The sequence below is a fragment of the Eublepharis macularius genome, chromosome 5, assembly GCF_028583425.1.
Source record: "Eublepharis macularius isolate TG4126 chromosome 5, MPM_Emac_v1.0, whole genome shotgun sequence".
NCBI lineage: Eukaryota > Metazoa > Chordata > Lepidosauria > Squamata > Eublepharidae > Eublepharis > Eublepharis macularius.
The window spans coordinates 101782304-101804735 of record NC_072794.1 but is presented as its reverse complement, the minus strand read 5'-3'; the positions used below and the strand labels follow the sequence as shown (position 1 = coordinate 101804735).

The 22432-nt window shown below is 41.3% G+C and overlaps 1 protein-coding gene across 1 annotated transcript; it reads left to right on the top strand.

Annotated features, from left to right (window-relative positions):
- Positions 1–28: 28 nt before the first annotated feature.
- Positions 29–21850, top strand: CFAP57 (cilia and flagella associated protein 57). The gene is made up of 23 exons (XM_054980581.1): positions 29–90; positions 230–411; positions 1088–1404; positions 3068–3354; positions 4023–4230; positions 4679–4831; positions 5066–5205; positions 6715–6880; positions 7143–7256; positions 8965–9177; positions 9430–9603; positions 11484–11645; positions 12474–12629; positions 12728–12821; positions 13618–13808; positions 15227–15400; positions 17443–17601; positions 17941–18084; positions 18175–18291; positions 19111–19245; positions 19321–19464; positions 19812–19944; positions 21485–21850. Exons 2-23 carry the CDS (start codon positions 255–257, stop codon positions 21694–21696), a joined length of 3750 nt encoding a protein of 1249 aa, XP_054836556.1. The 5' UTR covers positions 29–90; positions 230–254; the 3' UTR covers positions 21697–21850.
- The last annotated feature ends 582 nt before the right edge of the window (positions 21851–22432 follow it).

The window sequence follows — 22432 nt, the reverse complement described above, 5'->3', positions numbered from 1 at the left end:
GTATTTGTTTTTTGTCTTGGTTTAGAATCGGGAATCATTTTAGCGAGTGAGGCCGAGACTGCCAGCTGGAGCCTGGGGGAAGAAGCTCGGGTACCTCTAGGAGACCAGGACGTGGGAATGAAAACAGCATCGACGGGGAAAGATTGTGGGAGGGTCGAGGAATCTGGGAGGCTGCTGTGGGAGACGAGCGTGCAACGGGAACTTTTTAACGTTTGTCTCTCTCTTCCAGCACATGTTGCTGAATCTCAAGCGTCATGTCGGTGATTGTAGCACAAGCTCTCCACATCTTTGGGTTCCAGTCTCGTGTGGCAAATAATATTTGTTTCTTTGACGAACAGATAATAGTATACCCTTCGGGGAATAGCTGTGTGAAGTATCACATAGAGCAGAAATGGCAGAAGTTCATCCCAGGTAAATGAGCTTCCTCCTTCGCTGTCCCATTTCCTTTATTCCTCAGGGTTACTGTTAGGGTTGACAATTTATTTAGGAGGCGAAGACAGGAAATGCAGCTTCTCACGTATTTCCCCAGCCTCAAAATCTGAAAGGGTGCCTCTGGCTACATACAGTTGTCACCCTCATAAATATGCAACTTGGTCCTACATGTTTGGCTGCTGTCTTTTCAATTGTAGGATTTGTATATTAAATATTACTCAAAAGTTAGTCATGCAAATTATTTAGTACAAGGTTAAGGTGTGTGGAGGAGCTGGATTCAGGACACATACATAACACATCAAAAGTGGAAACTGGAGGGGGGGCAGCAAGTAGCAGTGCAATCCTAAACAGAGTTATTGAAATCAACACAGCTATCCACCTAAAACTATCTGGTTAGGATTGCACTGTAAGAAACCTAACGTTTACATTTCTTAATACTTTCCAAATACAATTTTAATTTTTGTGTATGCAACTCATTAGTGGCTGAAAAACATATTCCCTCTCCTCAAGTTTCTTTGTAAAAGGGAAATTAGTGGGATTTGGATTTTCTGAATTATTGCTCATGGCATAATTAGAATTTATTGCCACTCTGGTCCCTGCTCATTAAAAAAATGTTGCTTTAGGGTAACTAAAGCTTTTTCTTTGTACTTTATAGGTTCAGAAAAGAGCCAGGGAATGCTGGCACTGGCTATTAGCCCAAACCGACGATACCTGGCCATTTCAGAGACAGTACAGGATAGACCGGCTATCACAATCTATGAATTGTCATCTGTCCCATGCAAGAAACGAAAAGTCCTGAATACTTTTGATTTTTCTGTTCAGGAATTTGTTAGTCTGGGGTTTTCCCCTGATTCCAAGTATTTAGTGGCACAGACAGGACCTCCTGATTCAAACCTTGCATATTGGATGTGGGAAAAGCAAAGATTAATGGCAATTGTCAAAGCTGATATTCAGAACAATCCTCTATATCAGGTAAGATGGGAGAGAAGAATCACTTTCCCATGATAGACGTATCTCCTTGGGTACATTTACATACTTACATACAAGTACATAATGAAAATAATTATCTCTATCATTCATCATTTCATGTAGAAAAGTAGTACCCCCACCACTGAGGGTCCCCAGGGAAAGAACCTGCCACACCAGCATGTTTAGGGTGAAATCCCAGGTTCCTTATGATGGATGAGTGCAAATAATGCAGCGGAATTACGCTGTGCTGATTAAAGAGGCAAAAAGTTTTATTTGAGGAAATTACATACTTGAGAGCAGGGCTTTTTTTCAGGGGGAACACGGGGGAACGGAGTTCCAGAACCTCTTGAAAATGGTCACGTGGCTGGTGGCCCTGCCCCCTGATCTCCAGACAGAGGGGAGTTTAGATTGCCGTCTGCGCCGCTCGGCACCACCAGCCATGTGACCATTTTTTCTGAGGGCAACCCACTGAGTTCCACCACCTCTTTTCCCAGAAAAAAAGCCCTGCTTGAGAGTAAAGAGGAGAGAGACATTCCTTGCTATCTGACTACATCTTGCAGAGAGAGAGAAGAAGTGTGGCAGGAGAGAGAAGAAGCAGGATATTGCCCTGTTTAGCCCAATAGGAGAAAAGACAAGGAAATGACCCCCAGGAAACAAGAGAAGTGCTGCTCTCACTGTTCTAACTAAGTGATCCTTGCTGCCCCCTGCATGGAAGGCTCTTCTTCCTTCTTGCTGCTGTTGTACACCAGACATTGCTATTTCCAACACCTTATTCATACATAGTACATGATATTTTCACATAAGGCTTAGAAATTTCATGAATTGGTGGTGTACAAGTATTACAGATACAGGATTGCGGTTCCTCTGGTGGTTATCACTGGTGGTTATCACTCTGCCCATTGCTCTTTGCCGTTGTTTGCATACAGAAAATCCCAGGTTCAACCCTCAATGTGTCACGTTTAAAGAATGGGGGGCAAACTGTGCCTGAAAGAGCCACTGCCAGTCAGAGCAGGTGGTGTTGTACAAGATAAACCAACATTCTGTGTTGCTATAAGACAACTTCAGATGTGTTCACTTTGCCTCGTAAATACATAAGATACAATCTTATAGAGAATGGGCATTTATAATATTAATCTAGGTGAAAAACTGTATTACATCTATTATCGCATTATAGTCTTAGATATAGGCTGTAATCTTAAAAACACTTTCTTGGGATTAAGCATCACTGCAAAAATGGGACTTCTGAGTAGGCCTTCTTAATATTGTTCCCATAGGTTTCCCCCCCTCTTTTTGGCCTTGTTCAAACTATATAAACCCATTTGAGCAGGGGAACCATTGTGAACAGCACAGAATTAGGGGTTATTTTTTGTGTTTGACTAATTTTGGGCAGGAGGCACCTAACCAGGAAAAGATTTGTTTCTGCAGGCCAAAAAACAAATGGATACGTTCATATGGCTACTCAGAACATTTGGTGTATATATGTGCATGTATGTATAATTGATTGATGTATATTGTCATGGATAACACTTCTTAAATGCTTTTATTTTTATTCCATGCTATACATTTACATTTTTCTATTGTAACAGTGTGTGACAACCTATAGTTTTAATTTACTGATAGTTGCACATAATGCTTTTCAGGTGACCATTTGTTTGTTGTTTTCCAGGTGAGCTTCAATCCACAGGATAACACCCAAGTCTGTGTTACAGGAAATGGAATTTTTAAACTTTTCAGATACACAGAGGGAACCTTAAAACAGACCAACTTTCTGCGAGGGGAGCCCCAGAACTACCTCTCCCATGCTTGGCTCTCTGAAGAGAAGGTGATTGTGGGCACTGACACAGGCAAGCTTTACTTATTTGATTCTGGGGATCTACGTTGGGAGACCAGTATTGAGCGCAAAGAGGTACCCATTCACGTGGAGGTGGAGGAACCAGCACAAGAATCAGATAGGTGAGGCAGTCTTCAAACCACTTACTCTGGAACAATCAACATCATCCACAGATAAGACAGTATAGAGAAATATTTAACTTGTTGAACAAAGATCTAGAAGTCTTGGACACCATATCCCAAACATGTCTTTACTATGATCTTGGAAGTCCTTGGTTCTACTGTAAAGTGGAGACAGTAACAATACACTTTATCCACAAGGTTGTTAAAGGAGGAGTGGCTTAAAATTGTAAAAAAAATTAGAAATATGTATGCCGAGTGTTATTAGTGTATATTCTTCCAAATAGCATATTTACGATTGAGTTGTTGATGGCTTACAGGGGAACACTAGATTTAAGTCCAATATTTATATATGTTTACTCAAAAGCATGTTCCATTGAGTTCATCAGGATTCACCGCCCAGAGCCCCTGAGGATGGGCGGTTTATAAATCGAAATAATAAAAAATAAAATAAATACTTCCTAGTAAAAGTATACATAGAATTGCAACCTTCAGGCACAAATAATTGACAAGAACTTTGCATTAATACAAGGCCTACATGGCTCCACTGCAATTCATACTCAAATTTAAAATGAAAAATAATTCATTTTACACATTACATGATTGACATTTGGAATTGCTGTTTTCTGTAGTTGCTACTGATGGACTGATTTTCTTCTCTTTTTTAAAAGCCTCATTGAATTTCCTGCTACCAGTTCCCCTGAAGTCTCCAGTGATCTAATTTTTGAACCTGAAACACAGCAGCAGGCATCTCTACCCCGAATTTCTGCTGTTGCTACATATTCCAAAGGCTTTGCTTGCTCAGCTGGCCCAGGGATTGTTCTGTTGTTTGAGAAGTCAGAAGAAAAGGAAGGTTATAGAGAGAGCCGAGAAATACGGGTAGGTAGGGGGTGTCAGAGATAGGAATAGTATGTTTGACAACTAGTATGACACTCCCTGGCTAACAGACCAGAGTGGAGTAGATGCTTAAGCCTATTTGCAAGGAGAGGCTGAGACTGGAAGATGCCATGGTGTGTACGTATTCAAGTTCCTGCACAGTTCCAGAAGAGCTGAGCTATATCTCTAGCAATCTTCTTACATCAAGCTGTTTAGAAATCTTCTACTTAATTTCTGTTGAACAGAAAACTTTTACAAGGTTGAGGCTGTTTTACTGATTTGTAAAATATAAAGGTGGTCAAATGTATTAAAAAAGTGGGGTTTAGAGATTAAATGAACATCATTAAGGTTATCTTACTGCTATTGGCTATGGAGATATATTTATTGTTCTTCTGTACTTGAAAAGTATGTTTGCAGGACAGTAGTCTAACTAGTCTGATTTACTGCATAGATTCCACAGGACCAGTGCAGCAGTGACCCAAACCAATCAGACAAGCAGGAGGTTGTATGTATTGCCTTCAGCCCTACAGAGGAGACACTCCTCATCAGCACAAATAAGAATCAGATCTATATGCTTTCCATGACCTCAGCTGAAATGAGTAGGGTGAGTTTATTCTGCCCACAGATCTTCAAACAGTGATAGGAGTTCTTATGCATGTAGAAATTCAAATAACTGATACCAAACCCCTCCCCCCCAACCTGGCAGCAACAAGCCAGTGGCATCAAATTATCTACTCAGCTAGGCAACATTTAACAGTGTTGAAAGAAAAATAAGCAACAGCAGCAAGTATTCATATAATACTATTTTTAGCTGACATTTTTAATGATATTTCGCTAGGGGGAAACAGCTCACTTTGAATATCTGAATTGCCCATTACATTCTTCTTCTATTACTGGCTTGGACACCTGCATCCGCAAGCCCCTTGTTGCTACATGTTCATTGGATAAATCTGTCCGCATCTGGAACTATGAAAACAAGTAAGAAGCCATATTCTGCTGCACTTCTTTTGATTAGTACACATATGGCCCCAGTTCCCTATAGAGACAATGTTTCTGCTTGCTTAGAACATAGAATGCTACTAAGAGATAATGGTTATATTAGAAATAAGCCTGTCTGTCTATTGGCCAATAGTAAAGATTCAAATATATTTATAATGGGTCAACAGACAAGGTTCAGAGAGGAATCTGCAGTAGGTCACATGAATACTGCATATGTTGCATAACTGTTAGTAATGATTCTACTCCTGGGGAAATGCATGTATTTGAAATCGCAAGACTTAAATGCTATTGACCTTATTTTTATGATATCATCTTTAGAAAACATTGTTTCTTTAAATATGTTTCTATAGGAGCAAAGTACTTTAACTGGTTCTGCTTAGGAAAAAATAGTATTTATTGATGTATTTCATTTACACCTTGCCTTTCTCCCCAGTGGGAGCCCAAAGGTGCTTACTTCATTCTCCTCCCCTGCATTGTATCCTCACAGCTAACTGTGAGGTGAGTTAAGCTGAGAGTGTGTAACTGGCCCAAAGTCAACCAGCAAGCTTCTATGGCAGGGGATTTGAACCATGGTCTCCCAGATCCTAGTCCAAAATGCTAATCACTGCATCATGCTGGCTTTCAAATGAAACAATTATTTTAAGTTATGATTATATTTTATATAAATCAATGGGAAACAACAGTTTGCTCAATTGGAGTCCTTTCCAGCAATTCCTGCCACCAGTGCACCCTGCTGTTCCATATCTCGTATCATTACCAAGTGTCCCCTCAACCTTAAGAGTGATTTTTTCAGTGGGGAGACACATCTGCATCTGGAAGAGGGAAGGTATCAGCAAAGATCCCTCTCTTCTTTTTACAGGTGTTTAGCTCCAAACCATTTTTCCCACTGCATGGAAATCCACCATATAAGACAGCAGGGGAAACCTAAATGTGGAATTATATTCCATCATAGATCTCTCATGTGCTACAACAACCTAAGTAGACACTGAAGCAATAAGAGAAATCAACCAGCTGTTAATAATATCCCAGGACAACTGAGAAAATAGCTGTATAGGGAAAAACTATTGGTGGGATCCAAAGTGCCATCAATGAAGCTTTGCAAATGCCTTCCTGTTGAGCTCTTTGAAATGCTGCTCCTGAGAACAGGGAGTCCTCAGGATCAGCATGGAAGGTAATCATTAGAAATTGTTCCTCTCTGTTCTGCTCATAGAAGTGTTTTATATTAATGAAAAAAAGGGTTTGGATCCAACCTGATGACCTTTATTCCTTATGTGGTATCAGGATAATTCTCAAGGGATATAAACATATATTAAAACAGAGCAGCTGGAAACTGCTTAACTCTGTCTGACCCATTAGAAGTGATGATTGAAATGTTCTTACATAAACATCCTAGCCTAATCAGCATTTTGCAGAGAATACCACTAACTACAACTTTGCTAGGGAGAAGGCTGGGCTGTGCATTAACTGTCATCCCTGTTCTTGCTGCAGCTCACTGGATCTGTACAAGGAGTACCAAGAGGAGGCATATGCACTCTCCCTTCACCCTAGTGGCCTGTATGTTTTGGTTGGCTTTGCTGACAAACTCCGACTTATGAATCTGTTAATTGATGACATCCGGACTTTTAAGGACTTTACCATACGAGGGTGCAGAGAGGTGAGACTAATGGGGTAGCATGAATGGGGGACTCAAGAAGGAAAGGAGGAGCATGGATTGTGAACATGAAAATGCCAGCAGCAGGGAGGGAAAAGAGCATTTTGTGATTGGTAACATACATCTAGGTACAGGGAAGGTATATGAATGTGGACACTTGGAGGTTGCTTTCTAAATGATCTCCAAATTATTCTGTACTTTCACAAAGATACTGTCTTTACATGCATATTCCTTGTTTCTTATTGGTTCTTGCTTCTCTCTGCAGTGTGTTTTCAGTAATGGGGGTCACTTCTTTGCAGCAGTAAATGGAAACGTGATTCACATTTACTCATCCACAAGTTTTGAGAATATCATTAACTTGAAAGGACACAATGGGAAGGTTAGTGAATGTCACCTATAATAAAAATAATAATATATGTTAAATAGAATGCATCTGAAATTCCAAAAGAGCAAGATCTCACAAGATGCTGGTTTTTAAACTCTGGCATTCTTTTTTTATTAGAAATTAAAGAATGGGAGTGAACAGCCTGCCCTCATTACATCAGAAAGTATTCCAAGGTCCATAGATCTCTGTTAGTAAAAAAAATGCATATTGATTTACTTTTCACAAACAAGAACCAGTTAATCAGATTTCTCCATTTTATAATACCTTTCATTCCAAGAAACACAGAGCACACTACAATCATAACAAACTACTTCTAAGAGCTTTGGGTTTCAATTGGAGTGTTAAGCATAGGCTTAAATCTCTTCTGCTGAAATAAAGAGGCTTAAAAGGACTTAATTTTGACTGTATCATGTCTGTAATGACAAAGATTGCTACTCTTTATGTTTATTTAATGCTGATGTCCTGAATGACTCTGGTCAGACCTCACTTAGATATATAAGTGCACTTAAGAAGCCTTGAGCATCTAGTTAGCTTTTCTATATCAAATCATTTAAGTCCTGGCAAGAGGTACACCACAGATAATTTTCTAGGTTCATTACCAGGTATTGTACCCAAGTAATCCAATTATGGAATCTCTGCTTTTACTAGAAGCCTCTACTAGAAGAAGCTCTTGATCAGTTTAGCCTGCCATATTTATAGGGTTTCAATAGATGTCTGCTATATGTCTTACAATAGCTGTCTATCCCATTTCAAATACTTAAATTCTTGTCTAGCTTATTATCTTATGACTTCATACACCAAACAAGGTTATCCATATTTGAAACATCTTAAATCATATAACAATAGTTAATTCATTCTTACTACTTCTTACCTTGACAAACTCTTTGTAAAGTTAGTGATTACAAGTTTCTTGTACATCTGAATATCTTTTGGCCCTCTACCATCTTGAATAATATTGTTAGCATCTATGAAGTTAGACATTCCTGCCATTCTCAGACACTCTCTGCACCTGGGCCTTAATACATTGTATATAGTGATATAAGTTAGATGGCTCTTCTAATCTACACAAGGCTATTCAACTGTGAGCCAAAACAGACAAGATGCCTGATGCATGGAGGACACAAGTTGGTTTCCCACAAGGTTCCATGGGAAGTGTAGTGAGAAAAAACCTCTGCCAGGGAGAAGAGGGAGAGAATCCCTCTTCTCCCTCTCACTGCCACCAGCTCCCCTTGTTCCCCTAAAAGAACTCCACAGCCAGAGGGAGCTGAACGCGCTGGCAGCAGCGAAAGGGACAAGCAGCTGGTTGCCGCTGCCAGCTCCTTCTGACTGCTTCCCTCTCACTGCCACTAGCACACTTGGCTCCCTCTGGCTGCTGAGTGCTTTTAAGGGAACCAAGGGGAGCTGGTGAACAGAAGGAAGCCTAGAACAGAACAGCCTTGGAAAGGGACATGAAATAATAGAGTAACACATAGCCAAAATAGACAAGATGCCTGACGCATGGAGGACACAAGTAGAATAGTAATTTTAATTGCTCAAAAGAGCAAAACATCCAGGGGCAGAAGGAGTTGTATCCTATTTTGGAGTTACCCACTCCAATACTATACTATACTATTAAATCCATTATTTAAAAGGAACAAACTGAACCTCTTGTGATTAAAGGTTTAGTGCTTGGGCATCATGTATATCCTCATTATTTCCCTAGGTGCGCTCAGTCGTGTGGAGCACAGACGACTATAAGTTGATCTCCTGTGGCACAGATGGGGCAGTATATGAATGGAACCTCCAGAATGGCAAGAGGGAATCTGAGTGTGTGCTCAAGTCCTGTAGCTACAGTGGAGTGGCAATATCACCTGATGCAAAAATAATCTTTGCTGTTGGATCTGACCACTCTATCAAAGAGATTTGTGATTCCTCGGTGAGCTCCTACTCCCATGGAGCTGCCAAGATTATATGTTATTCCTCACATGAAGTCAGTGCTGGAGCTGTAACTGTCAGTGTTTGGGGTTGCTTGTCTGTTCTACATATTGTTGGTTACATTTACGTTTTTCTTTTCCTTCTCTGTGACAGTACGGTTATTTTCCAGTCTACAGCTAAATCTTTGCACTGTAGCTTGCTAATATGGAATCAAACAGCATTGTAGAACCTGGTGTGCCTCTTGTCTTTTCAGATCTTGCGGGAAGTTCCTACTTTTGATGTTGCCTACACTTGCATAGTGGTATCCCATTCTGGCCGCATGGTGTTCACCGGAACCGCCTCAGGGGCCATCCGATCCATGAAATATCCACTGCCTGTGCAGAAGGAATTCAATGAGTATCCAGCCCATCATGGTCCAGTCACAAAGGTAAAGACTAAATATACTTCCATCAGCCTCATGTGGACTGCCCTGGCCTTTGGGTATCTCTTCTTTTTCTCAGCCTACAGCATTTGCTTATGCAGAGATGCACAACTGATATTGCTAGTTGAGCCACAGTTGGGCATTCAGTCATACCAAAGGAGTACATACTTGTCATATATCAAAGGAACCTAATGGGAATTGGTAGACACCAGACACTATAGATTTCTGTAGCAGCAAATTCCATCCAGATGGTCTCTACCCCTTGCCCCTGCCCATCATTTAAGCTCATTTAACCTGAGTGCATCATTTGAGCTCATTTAACCTGAGCGCATTCATGCAAGCTCTCCATCAGTGGAGGACTGCATCCTGAGTAGGTGACTCTACCCACTTGCTCTGCAAGTAGGGCCTTGTCAGAAAAAGTTGAGAATTTTTGTCCATTCTGGTGGGAGGAGGCCCTATCAGTTCTAGTTCTGCTCAGATGTGCAGAGTTTTTTCCTGGATCTCCCAGTCCACAGCTTCTCCCAATAGCAGCAACCTAATTCTCCAACTATCTCCTCTGTTGATAGGGTGGGGGTGGATAAAAACATTTTTCTGTATTCTGGTACACTGTACCAGGCAACTGACTCAACTCTGTTATCACAGAGAAAGAAAGGTCCCTCAGAGGAGGAAGTGACCAGGACATGAACAACAGTTCCCTGACCACATCTCCTATGTGGGGGATTTTCTCCCTCTCCTCAACAAGGCAACAGCAGCCATGCAGTCAGGAGAGGGACAGACAGATAATGCCAAAGCTCAAGTATCATTCAGGCTGGTCCTCTCTAAGGATCCAATCACCCCTTCTTTTTATCAAGCTACTCAGAGTGAATGGGCAGTTCTGTTTTCCTGCAAAAACAGCATGGTCATATTGAAAACTATAATCAGCCATCAATGAAAGGTCTCGGCAGCATTCATTGCAAGTTCTGTAGTCCTATGGATACAACTCACTCAAAGATCCAGGGGACAGATAGCATTAGCTATCTGAGCAATACCAGGAAATCTGACCTTTTCCAGAGCTTCCATTTTGCTGGATGATAGACTTCAAGAACACTTCTTCATTTCTAAATTACATAAACACACTGAAACTTTCCAAGGCTGCTGCCTTCATGGCCAATTTTAAGGTAAGCTCTTGTTCCTGATGTGGCAGCCTAAAGCCAAATGTCACTGAAGCACTAGAATATATACCCCTCCTCCAAAGCCTGCCTGTTGGAGATGCATTTTCAGTCTTTTCAGACTTTTGGGGGAGGCAGCCTTCAAAGATACAGAATAAATATTAAAAAGGGCTGTGCTGTTTGCCTCAAATAAATATGACTGCAGATTTCCCTGACAGGGCTGTAGCTTTTACTCCTACAGTATAGCCTCAGTATAGAATCAGGCAAAACTTCCAAGCCCAGATTCCAGTATGGAGCCTCTGCTTCTAGCACTAGGCAGGCGACAGCAGTCACAGTGTTAAAATTTCTTTAGTGGAGGGAAGATTGGAAATCAGCATTCACAGACACATGGGTCACTTAGATAATTGGAAACATTTTTCAAGTTTGTTCTATCTCTGAGATCCAGGTTCCTAGAGAAACATGCACTGATTCTTCAAGCAGAGCAAATGTCCCAGTATATAAAACAGGCATGCAGTTTATATTTTTGTTATGGCCAAAGAATGATAAGTAAAAGCCACACTTTTGTTTGCCAGCACAGTGGCACAACAGTTTTTTCACAGGTAGACAGTGCAGCCAGGCAGCCAGGAAAAAAGGGTTACCTGTCCCTGGTCTAAAATTCTGTTTATATGGTGATATTCATAAATAATCCTGAAATAAGAGGTCTCAGAGTTCAATATAACTCTTTTTATTTTCTCCCAGATGTCTGTAACTTTTGATGACCAGTTCCTTCTTACATCTGCGGAGGATGGTTGTCTGATTATCTGGAAAATTTATGACAAAGAAGGAAGGGGGCTGAAAAGGGAGAGAGATGTGCCATACTCTGATGAGGTGCTGATCACTAGAACAGACATGGAAGAGAAGGTCAGTACAGAACGTGAGCACTGCTTTGGGTATCTCCCATATGCATTTGAAGCGGCACAATATTCTTCAAGTGGAAAATGGCTGAATGTCAATTAGTCTCAGTGTGGTTTAGATCATCATATAGATAGTACCATTACTCTAACAGAGAGTGCAGGATTCAGGCATGACAGAAATAAAGGACTGCCTTTTTCCACAGGAGCCTGGGCAGATCCTGTGATATTCTCACCAAGGCTGGCTTTCAGTTCTTTCTCTAAAACAGGGGAAGGCAGCTTCAGCCCAAGCCAAAATGTTTTCTCTGGTAGTTCTGTCCCTTTGGAACAGGCTGCCAAGCTAAATGAAGGCTGTTCCTCATTTTTAAGGAAAAAATGAAAAGTGATCTGTTTTAGAAGGCCCTTTGGCTGAATGTTGGTTTTATATTTGGTTATGTTAGCGGCAGATGATGTTTAAATAGTTTATTGAGTATGGAATTTTGTGTCTGGAAACCAATTTGAAGTTTTGGGGAAAGCAATATAAAATATATTAAATAAAGCTTAGCTCTTGAGCCATATTGCTTCAGGTCACTGAGAGAAGCTTCATGTGACACAGCAGCAAAGTATGTTTGCCTCCTTGTGTACCTGTTTGATACAGATGCTTAGAAACATGCACATGCTGGTTTGCCACATTAAAGTGTTTACATTATGTACCTGTCATAATGTAATGTGTGATGCAGTTCCACAAGATAGTCCTGACACAGCAGTATCCACAGAAGTCCATTTTTATTTCATATAGTAATGAATATTTATTCACTGACTTCTTTCACTATCTCTCGTTTAATTCCTTGCCCTGCAGACTCAGATCATGTTAGAATTGAAAACTCGTGTAGAGGAACTAAAGATGGAAAATGAGTACCAGCTACGCCTCAAAGACATGAACTATAATGAAAAGATTAAGGAATTAACTGAGAAATTCATCCAGGAAATGGAATCACTGAAAACCAAAAACCAGGCAAGGGATAATGGCAAATACCAAGGCTCAGTGCTGTTACGTCTCTTTTCAATTAGCCTGTCCAAGTCTGTCATTATCCAAGTCTCTGTATTTTTCAGGTTTTAAAAACAGAGAAAGAAAAACAGGAAGTACAGCACCAGGATCAGCTTGCAGAACTAATGGAGAAGCAGTCAAGAGAAGTGCAAGACTTAGGTTAGAAGACCCATAAATAACACTGCCTCTGATGTGAGAAAGGGCTTTGGTCCTCATTGTAAAAGAAGAGGAAAGAAAGCAAATTAAAAGGCCAGCCTTCCAGAGTAAAGAATATTTCATCTGTAGTGCCAAAGATATCACTGCATAATATGAATCTAAATAGCCATGTTGGGAACACTTTGCTGTAAACGGAATTAATTAATTTTATCTTGTAAATATGCCAGTGAAACTGAGAGGAATGGGAAGACCTAATAAAGAAAAATGTAAAGAAAGATGCGAAGAGCACTTGGTTAGTCAGACATGGTGTGGGGATTCTTCAAAGCATCCTATCCCTTCAAGCTAATCAGAACCAAGGGTTTAGTTTCCTTTTTTTCCAGTCTATCAGTCCTATTGGTTTGATTAACTGGAGGGACTTCACAAATGATTCAGTCTTCATAACCATAGCATCAGTGTCTATATAGGATTCTCTTACACTACATTATTCCTGCAGAGGGGGAGAGCAGCTTCTTCCACACTTATGGCTTAGCCCTAAAGAGCCAAAACTATTAGATGGGGAATTCTTGTATAAACATACATACATGGCTCACACAAATGCAGCTTCCAAGCTAGTAGTGATCTGTGAGAAATATGGGAGAGAGTGAAGTGATGTAGGTCTCACGGGGTGAATGCCACCAGATTGGAGGGGGGTGGGTGGTTAAGAATGCTCTTTTGTTGCTTCTTGGAGGCTAAATATGGTATCTGGAGAAGGCAATGTACCTTACCACTCTAATGCTTTCTCTTTTTCTCCTTGGGTCAGAATCTGGCAACAACCAGAAGCTGTTGCTAGAATATGAGAAGTACCAAGAGTTGCAAATGAAATCCCAGCGAATGCAAGAAGAGTATGAAAAGCAGCTACATGAAATGGAAGAGAACAAAAGCCAGGCACTGGAAGAGCTGACAGAATATTATGAAGCAAAGCTGCTTGAGAAAACAACCTTATTGGAGGAGGTATTTTGTTTTTAAATTGGGCTTAAATCATGACAGGAGTCCTCTTAGGGCCCAGGAGTCTGCAAAAGACCGAGTTTTAGCTGGAACATATAGTTTTCATGAGCTAATGGAGGTCTGTTTCAGTGCTTAGAAATTCCTATCTCTGATAATAAAGTAATGAGCAAACAGGAAAAATAGAATTCTCACTGCTGTTTGAAGTTAGTAATGACTTGGACCCCAGATCTTCGGCCTTCTTTCCTTAGTATCAAAATTCTTCATATTTCCTTACAAATCACTCTTTCAGGTTAGAAATCCTTCAGACAGGGCAGGCTGGCCTAGTTCTGATAGAGCTCTAAGTGTAGGGCCAAGCTTTTGGCTCCTTTTCTCTGGCCTTTTGTGACACAGGAGATGAAAGGTCCATCTTCCACCTCCCTTTCAGCTGGAGAAAGAGGGGTGGGAAGGAAACTGAAAGCTCCTTCTGTCCTCTGCAGCACTCCCTCGTAGCACTGAGTGAAGAAGCGCTTTTAAAGGTGAAATCCCCTAATGTACATCTGACTGGGAGTCCCGTCACACACCTGTGAAGCAGCATGTGTTGGATGTATCATGTAGTGACACCGTTAGCTGCTTTAAGATCAGTGTCATCCTTTGCCAGCAGTGACATGTGTGAAGTGCAACAGTTGAAGAAAGTATCACCCAGCAAATTTTACAGTTATAGAGATCTAAGTGTAAATAAAGCTTCTGAACAAAGTTGATCACTTCAATCACATTTTTTCACATACAACACTGCATATACAAGTATTGGTCCAATCTTGCTAATGAATCCTTTCTGCAGTAAGCAGCAGCTCCATATTCTCATTTTTCCATCCTCTTTGCCCAGGAGTGGTATAATAAGCTAGCTAGTTCTGTCACATTTTTATCCCACCTTTCCTCCAAGGAGCTTAGGACAGAGTATGAAGGTCCTTCCCTTTGTTTTATCCTCTCAATGGCCCTGTGAGTAGATTAGGCAGAGACTGGCCGAAGATCACCCACTAAGATTTATGAATGAGTGGGGATTTGAACACAATCCTTTTCTCACATACTAATCATTACACCATACTAGCTCTCAATGGCTCAGTACAGCTGTCAATCACCTTTCTATACACACATGCTTCTTTTACAGATTGGTACTGAGCATCCTCCAGTATCAATTTCCTGGTCTCCTGACTTGCAGATAGCAGTTAAAAGCCTTGGCACTGTGGTAACACATTCAGTTATTTGAACTGGATTCTTTTTCCGAAGACATCAGTCATTAAGTCAGTACTGTGACACCATATTGCTTCCTTTGATACCTATCACCTAGCTTGCTTTGTCTTGCCACCCCGGGACCATCCTGAGTACTTTACCATGATTTGCAGCAAGATTATTAAAGACCCTCTCTCTTATGCCCTTCTACCATTCAGGCTCAGGATGATGCAAGACAGCAGCTTCGGGAATTTGAGGAAACTAAAAAACAGATTGAAGAAGATGAAGATCGAGAAATTCAAGACATTAAAATTAAATATGAGAGGCGGCTTCGGGAGGAAAGAGAATCTAACCTACGGCTGAAGGGGGAGACAGGAATAATGAGAAAGAAGGTATGCTTGGTTTATCATATATTTAATATCATATATCTAATAGCCAAGTGGCCATGATGTGCGGATACTTAAACTGCCTATCTAGGCTACTTGTCTGCAAACCAGATGGTTCTGCCAACTTGTGGCACTCCCCAGGTTTGCGAAAAAAAATCTGAAACCTAAAGAGCAAGAGATTACCAAAAAAAAAACCCCAAAAGAAGAGCAAGTGCAAAGAACTGTTCTCATCACGGGAGGAGGAGGAGATGGGGGTTAAAACTTACTTCAGAGATAGATCCACAAGGAAGACATCACGGCACCCAGCATCCCCTGCTGCCAATTTGGCAAGCAATACAAGGCCTCATGGGATCCATTTCATGGTGGGCGTTCCCAACAGACTAGCCACAGGAATAAAATCAGCTGGGCCACTGCTGCTGGAGGATTAGGGCCCGTCCCAGATGCTGGCAGCTTCCAAAGTCAGCAGCAAAGCTGCATCAGGGGGCTGAGAGCAGGTTTTGCCAATACTGGGCCTGCCATGGCACAGCTCCCTGACTTGCCACCACTGAAAGGAAAAAGAGTGGAGATAAAACAGAGAGAGAGAGAGAGAGAGAGAGAGAGGTAACAGAGAAGGAGGGGGTGGAGGTGTGAAGAGAGACAGAAGGGGGATTTTATTTTATTTTATAGTAAATTTTATACTAAAAACACTGCTACAGAAATATCAGTAAAGTTACAACAGTAAAGAAGAGCCATCTCCAATTACTGTAGAATGCTAGCAAGGACCTAAATGCTCTTCCACTGATACTACTACGCTGTATGCAGCGCCTTCCCAGCATCTTTCGAGTGGGGAGATACACATGGGAGGAGACAATCCCTCAGGTATATTGGTCTCAGACCATGTAAGGCTTTAAAGGTAGATATCAGCACTTTGAATTGGATCTTGAAGCAAATAGAAGCGGCTGCAGTTAATCCAGTATTAGGGCAATGTGCTACCTGTAGCCCATATCTGGCAAGCGGTGAGCTGTAGCATTCTTCAATAGTTGACGCTTCCAAACCATCTTCAAAGACTGCCCTATGTAGAACACATTATAGCAGTTAGTATAAGAGGTTACCAGTACATGGATGACTGGAGTCACATCACTATTTTAAAGAATCAATCAGAGCTGGGTCACCAGTAAAGACACCTCTAGCCACTGCTGTCGCTTAAGAAGCCAGCAGAAATGTAGCATCCAAGAAAAAAACCAAAGTTATATTTTGTCTTAGTGTGAGCAGATTTCAGCCAAATGATCACTTCCCACAGTTGCCTATCGCTGTTTAAAAGTTTCAAGAGCAATTTAGAAGCATGTGATGCCTCTGTGAGTGTTGGATCCCATGCAAAATCTCCACTGACGGAAGGGATTTCTGTCAGCAGAGCAAAACTTGTCCACATCCTCTTCCCACTACAGGCCAAAATGTCCCCAAAATGCTGTTCCTGGGAAACGGAACTGCCCAAGAAAAGCACAAGTGGGGAGTCAAAGGTCTGTCACAGTGGGCAGTCATTGGATCAAATCCCCACCTTTCTGCTAGTGGAAATTTTCCACAAGATCCAAGCCAGAATTTACTTTCTTCCCTCCTATGCATTCAGTCTATGAACGTGTTGATTTTTACAGGATGCCAGTAATTTTTAATATACTTTTTTCCTTGCCTTTCATTATTTTTGAGAAAAATCATGTACAAGCTCTGAAAATTAGATCTACCCACCTCACTTTGAGAACAGAACAGAGAGTATCTCTCAGGTTTTCAACTTTCACGCTTGCATTCTCAGTCAGTCTGTGCTTTGAAGTATCTCCCAGTTTCCAACTTTGGGTTGTCTCCCAATTTTCAATTCTAGTTTGTGAATACTGAATGCATTGGTTGAGCATTTACCTTTTGGGTGTAATATGGCCATCTGTTAGAGCAGTAGCTCTCTTCAGTGGTATGAAGCAACCCAGCTTGTTGAAGTTCTAGTTCTTTTTGGCCATTGTTATTGGTGGATGAGATATTTGCTCACTGGTCCCAGCCTGGCAAATGCCCTATGTTTACCTCACTAGTTCAATAGTCTCCAGAAAGAGATTGAGGAGCGCAGCAGTGACATTGAGGCCTTGAAGGCCGAACAACAGAAGCTGCAAGGAGTCATTAAGGCCTTAGAAAAGGATATCCTGGGACTGAAGAGAGAGATTCAAGAAAGAGATGAGACAATTCAAGACAAGGTGAGAATTCTGGGAGATTTGTTCTGTATTTGCATTACTTGTTGGTTCCACCCCTTCATCCCCAACTGGATTTGGTGCCCACATCTCTTATTGGCAGAAAAGACTTTGGCTGTGAAAACAAGGCCTCTGTATTCTTGCGTTCCAGGCTAAGGGCTGGAGTTTGGCATTCCCTAGATATTAATCTCAGATTCTGTTCCTCCTTCCTCCAAATGCCATTGCTCCACACAAATCACTTCTCTCTACCTCCATTACCCCTATTGATAATAAGGAATGAGGATATGCGAGGTCTCTGTTTCTCTTTCGCCACTACTCATTCACATGCCTGTTTGTTTGTCCCAGGAAAAGCGAATTTATGATCTGAAGAAAAAAAACCAGGAGCTGGAAAAATTCAAATTTGTACTAGATTACAAAATAAAGGAGTTGAAGAAGCAAATAGAGCCACGAGAGAATGATATCAAAGCCATGAAGGAGCAAATTCAGGAGGTGAACAGCTCTGAGTCTCAATCTGTTTGAAGGCCATATCAGATTACGTGTCTTCTTTACAATTTTATCTTTTCTCATGCATCTATACAGATGGAGGGAGAACTGGAACGTTTCTATAAGCAGAACACACAGTTAGAGCTTAACATAGCAGAGTTGCGGCTGAAGTTGAGAGCCACAGACCAGGAGATGCACAAAGAGATGCAGAAGGTGTGTCTAGTTAGAGTGGTGAGAATGTAGAAGTGGGGATCATGTTACTAACCATGATACAAAATCAGTGGTGGTGTAAGCCAATATTAGTTGCTACAAGAGTTCTGAGTAATGTGAAACACTTGGACATTTTTTCACCAAAAAGATTGGTATGAAAAGGATACAATTTGTATACACCTACTGTCTAGACATTTGGCTAATATTGTTTGAATCCAGGTCTACTATTAACATTTATAACATCCCAGAACTATTAATAGTCAGTTTTGCATTTGTTTCAAATTTACTGTTTTCATAGAGTATATTTGGGGGTGGTTATGCTGTACTTTAGAAGTAACAAAGTGGTCTTACATTTTAAAAATGAATATACCTATTATCATTAGCAATAGAGAGGCTATTTTTGGTCCTTTGCAGGGTTAAGGTGTGTGTTTTATATATATAAAGGGATATAGATATAGACACATAGGTGTGCATGTGTGTATAAAAATCCCTTTCTTTTTCACAGTTCTGTAATTCAACTTGGATTTTTGTTCCACTGAGTCTAGTGTTTGCATTTCATGGTAGAATAAGACAATTCACACATATTGAGCTGTCATCCAGTGATAGGATATCAGTTGATGTATTCGCATATGTGAATTGGCCCAGTGTTAGTTCATTAAGAGTGAGAGAGCTGGGAATAGTACCCAGGACCAGATCTACTACTGTCTCTATGCGCTGGGTGCTTTTTGTATGGTACATATCTTACAGACAATATACAAGACTCTACCAGGAGAACAAGAATGTGTTCTTATTAATCAAGCTTTAACATCTTCCCGACTGTAGGAGAGAGACATGGAAGCACTTATCAAGCGATTTAAAACGGATCTTCACAACTGTGTGGGCCTCATCCAGGAGCCCAAGAAGCTAAAGGAGAGCATCAGGAATATTTATGAGAAGTATGTTCAGAAGGCAGATATGGTGAGTGAGAATTCTTCCCTCTGCAGAAATTCCCCCTCCAGTCTTCTTTGGGTTCACTAACCATTTTTTCTCCAGGTGGAAATTGTGGGTGTCGACACAGACCTGCATCAGGAATACACACGGCAGCGAGAACATCTTGAGCACAACCTGGCAACACTGAAGAAGAAGGTGATAAAGGAAAGTGAGATCCATCGCGCAGACTATGTGCGCATCATGCAGGTACGAGGACAGGAAGGAAGAGAGGACAGCCTCGTCTAATCCACTGTGGAGGGGAAAGTTCAATATGCTCCATACAGTTCCTTTCTGTACTTTCCCTGGAGATCCAGAAACCCCAACCTGAACATTTTATTTATTGTTGGAATAGATGTTATTGTAGGCATGGTAGGTGTGGAGATCAAACAGGCATGGTCAGTTCTTCCATTTCTTCAAACTCTACTTCATCCACTTTATTTAGCCTTTCCCCTTGTAAATACTGTTTATTACCATATTTTTGCTCATTGTGCCATCATCTGTAGAAATGCTGTGGAAAAAAATATTCAGGATGTGTTAATGTCTTCATCCTACAGGAAAATGTAAGCCTCATTAAGGAAATCAATGAATTGCGGAGAGAGCTGAAGGTTACTCGCACTCAAGTCCATGATCTTCAGTCAACACTAGGACTTCTTAATAAACGGAAGAAGTTACCAGGACTATCCACAGGTGGTTACTGTAGTTCTTTATCTCTTCTTTTCCTTTGCTTGCTTATTGAAAATATTTCTCTTTCTCCCTCTCCAATTATTTCCTTAGAGTTTCTGAGACATGAAATAGATGATGTCTCATATTTAGTCAACGTGTGCTAGGTTAAGCATATACAAGCATTTCAACCACAGAATCGAAATCCAGCTGATTCTAACTCACCAGAGTCAGATTATTTACTAATACAAATACTCAGCCGCTTTAGTAGCAAGACAGCTATATTATCCTAGTGGTAATATGCTTCTTGAATCACATATATGGAGTTCATTTACCATCAAGAGATTTGCAGTGATGGTGCAATATAGTGAATAAAACTGTGTCATTGATATACATGGTGGTAATTTACATAAAGCAGGAACCAATATGAAGTCCTGTTGTGACAGAAATTGCAATCAGGGGAAGACTGGTCATTTAAAGGAAATTTCCCAGTGGCCTTTTGCTGTGGTGGCCAGAAGAAAGCAGCGTTGATAGCTCTGCCAGCCCCACAGGAGTCATTTGGCTTAGATCCTTCAGCAGCAACACTGATGTAAATTCCCCAATTGCCTCTTCTTGCACTGCTGCCAGTTTACAGCAGTAAGTCAGTGGGTGAACCAGTGCCCATTACTGGTGCTGCAGTGGCTAATCAGCTTGGTTTGCTCCCAGGCTGTTTTAATTTTCCACTTTTCCCCTGCTTCCTACTATTCCTTAACCATATACCCCAGTTTTGTTTTATCTGCTGGTATAAGGCCCTTGGATGACTCTGCTGAGGAAGGCCTTATACCAGCACCTCTGCTTCTCATTTGCCTTGAAAGCCCCAGCAGGGGTTACCATAAGTACATTGGGGCTTGACAGCACTTTACATATATGGCCCTTGTGGGGGGGCACAAAATTGCTCTTTGTGTCTCTTCTGTCAGCAGAGCTCCATTGATAGAAGAGAAAGAAGGGAGCAATTTCTCCTGCTTTCCCCTCTTCACTGCTGCTCACTGACCTGGGTAGCTATAGGTACATGTGGGTCCTGTGACTCCAGGAATAAACTCTACAGAGGTTAGAAATAGCTGCGGAGAAGACAGGCAATTCTTGCACTGCATCCAATTCAGTAGCAGTTGTCTATTAAAACCATTGGTTGTGAGCAAAGCTGCACAATATGTATAAGCCTTAAGTTCTTCAACTGGCATTGGACATAAGAAGCTGTCTTATACCGAATCAGACCATTGGTCCATCCATGTCAGTGTTTTCTACTCAGACTGGCAGAAGCTCTCCAGGGTCTCAGGTAAGGTTTTCCACATCACCTGTTACCTGGTCCTTTTTTCTTTTGTAACGAGAGAGCAGGGATTGAATCTGGGACCTTGTGTATGCTAAGCAGATGCTCTGCCACTGAGCCATGGCCTGCCCTCACATTCTAAATATGAGACAATCCATATTCTCCTTTTTTCTGTTACAGTTCTGGACACCCTTCTCCTAGGTTGTTTCCCAGAAGCATTTCCTCCAATTATCACCAAACAATGTGACTTTCTGTTTCTTCCAGCTCCCTCTCCTGATAAGCAGCACAGCCCAGGTATCCTCCGGCTGAATCCAGAGGAAGAAACTGAGAGAATCATTGAAATGCAACGGCTAGAAATCAAGTTCCTTCGAGATCAAATACAAGGGCAGGAAAAATCCCTTGTACTCAGGGCTATCCCAGATGGGAAGCTTCCTGTGTTGGAGACTGAAAGACACAATGGTACACAATCAGAGTGACCTGTGTTTGGAAAGCCACTGACCACAGCTGTGCCAATTTTCTCTGTTCTGTAATGTTAAGACCTATTCCTGCCTTCCTACCCCCACCCTAAGATTTTGTTTTAATATCTGTATTTTTTAAAGAGGCAAAAATTAAAATGAAACAATTAAACAAGCCAGGCTGTGTTTCTCTGTGTTATGTCAATGTGTGCAAGTTGCCAGGCAGGAGTGGAAGAATAGACAAGGAAGGAAGCTAGCTGCTTACAGGTAAGGCTAAGGTTCCACTTAAGATAGGGAGCTTGTGCATAGCGTTGACATGAGCCGGTAGATTATGAAGGACTGACCTCCTTGCACATTCTCATTTTTGATCTGTCTAGAGCAGATCTGGGAAAAACAAAGAGGTACCTGTAGGTGGTACAGCCTTTTCCCATTGGCACCAGAGCCTTGGCTGGTCTATGGTTCCTATTATTAGAATGTATGATGAGCTCCTTTTCCAGCTCTTTGCTGAATACTAAGACTTCACACACAATAACTGCACACTACTCTCCACCTGTGCTTTGTTTATATCACATCCCAGATCCCTCCACAATTATCCACCCATTCTCTCAGATCCTGCTGTGTCTTCATGCAACCCTTCATTCACGTCTATATCCCACTTCTGTTCTTCCACCCAGACCCTACCTCCAGTATGATACTGTCTTGCTGTTGATGCTCTCACCCTCCCTGTGCTACTTTCCTTGAAGTGAGGGAAACAAAG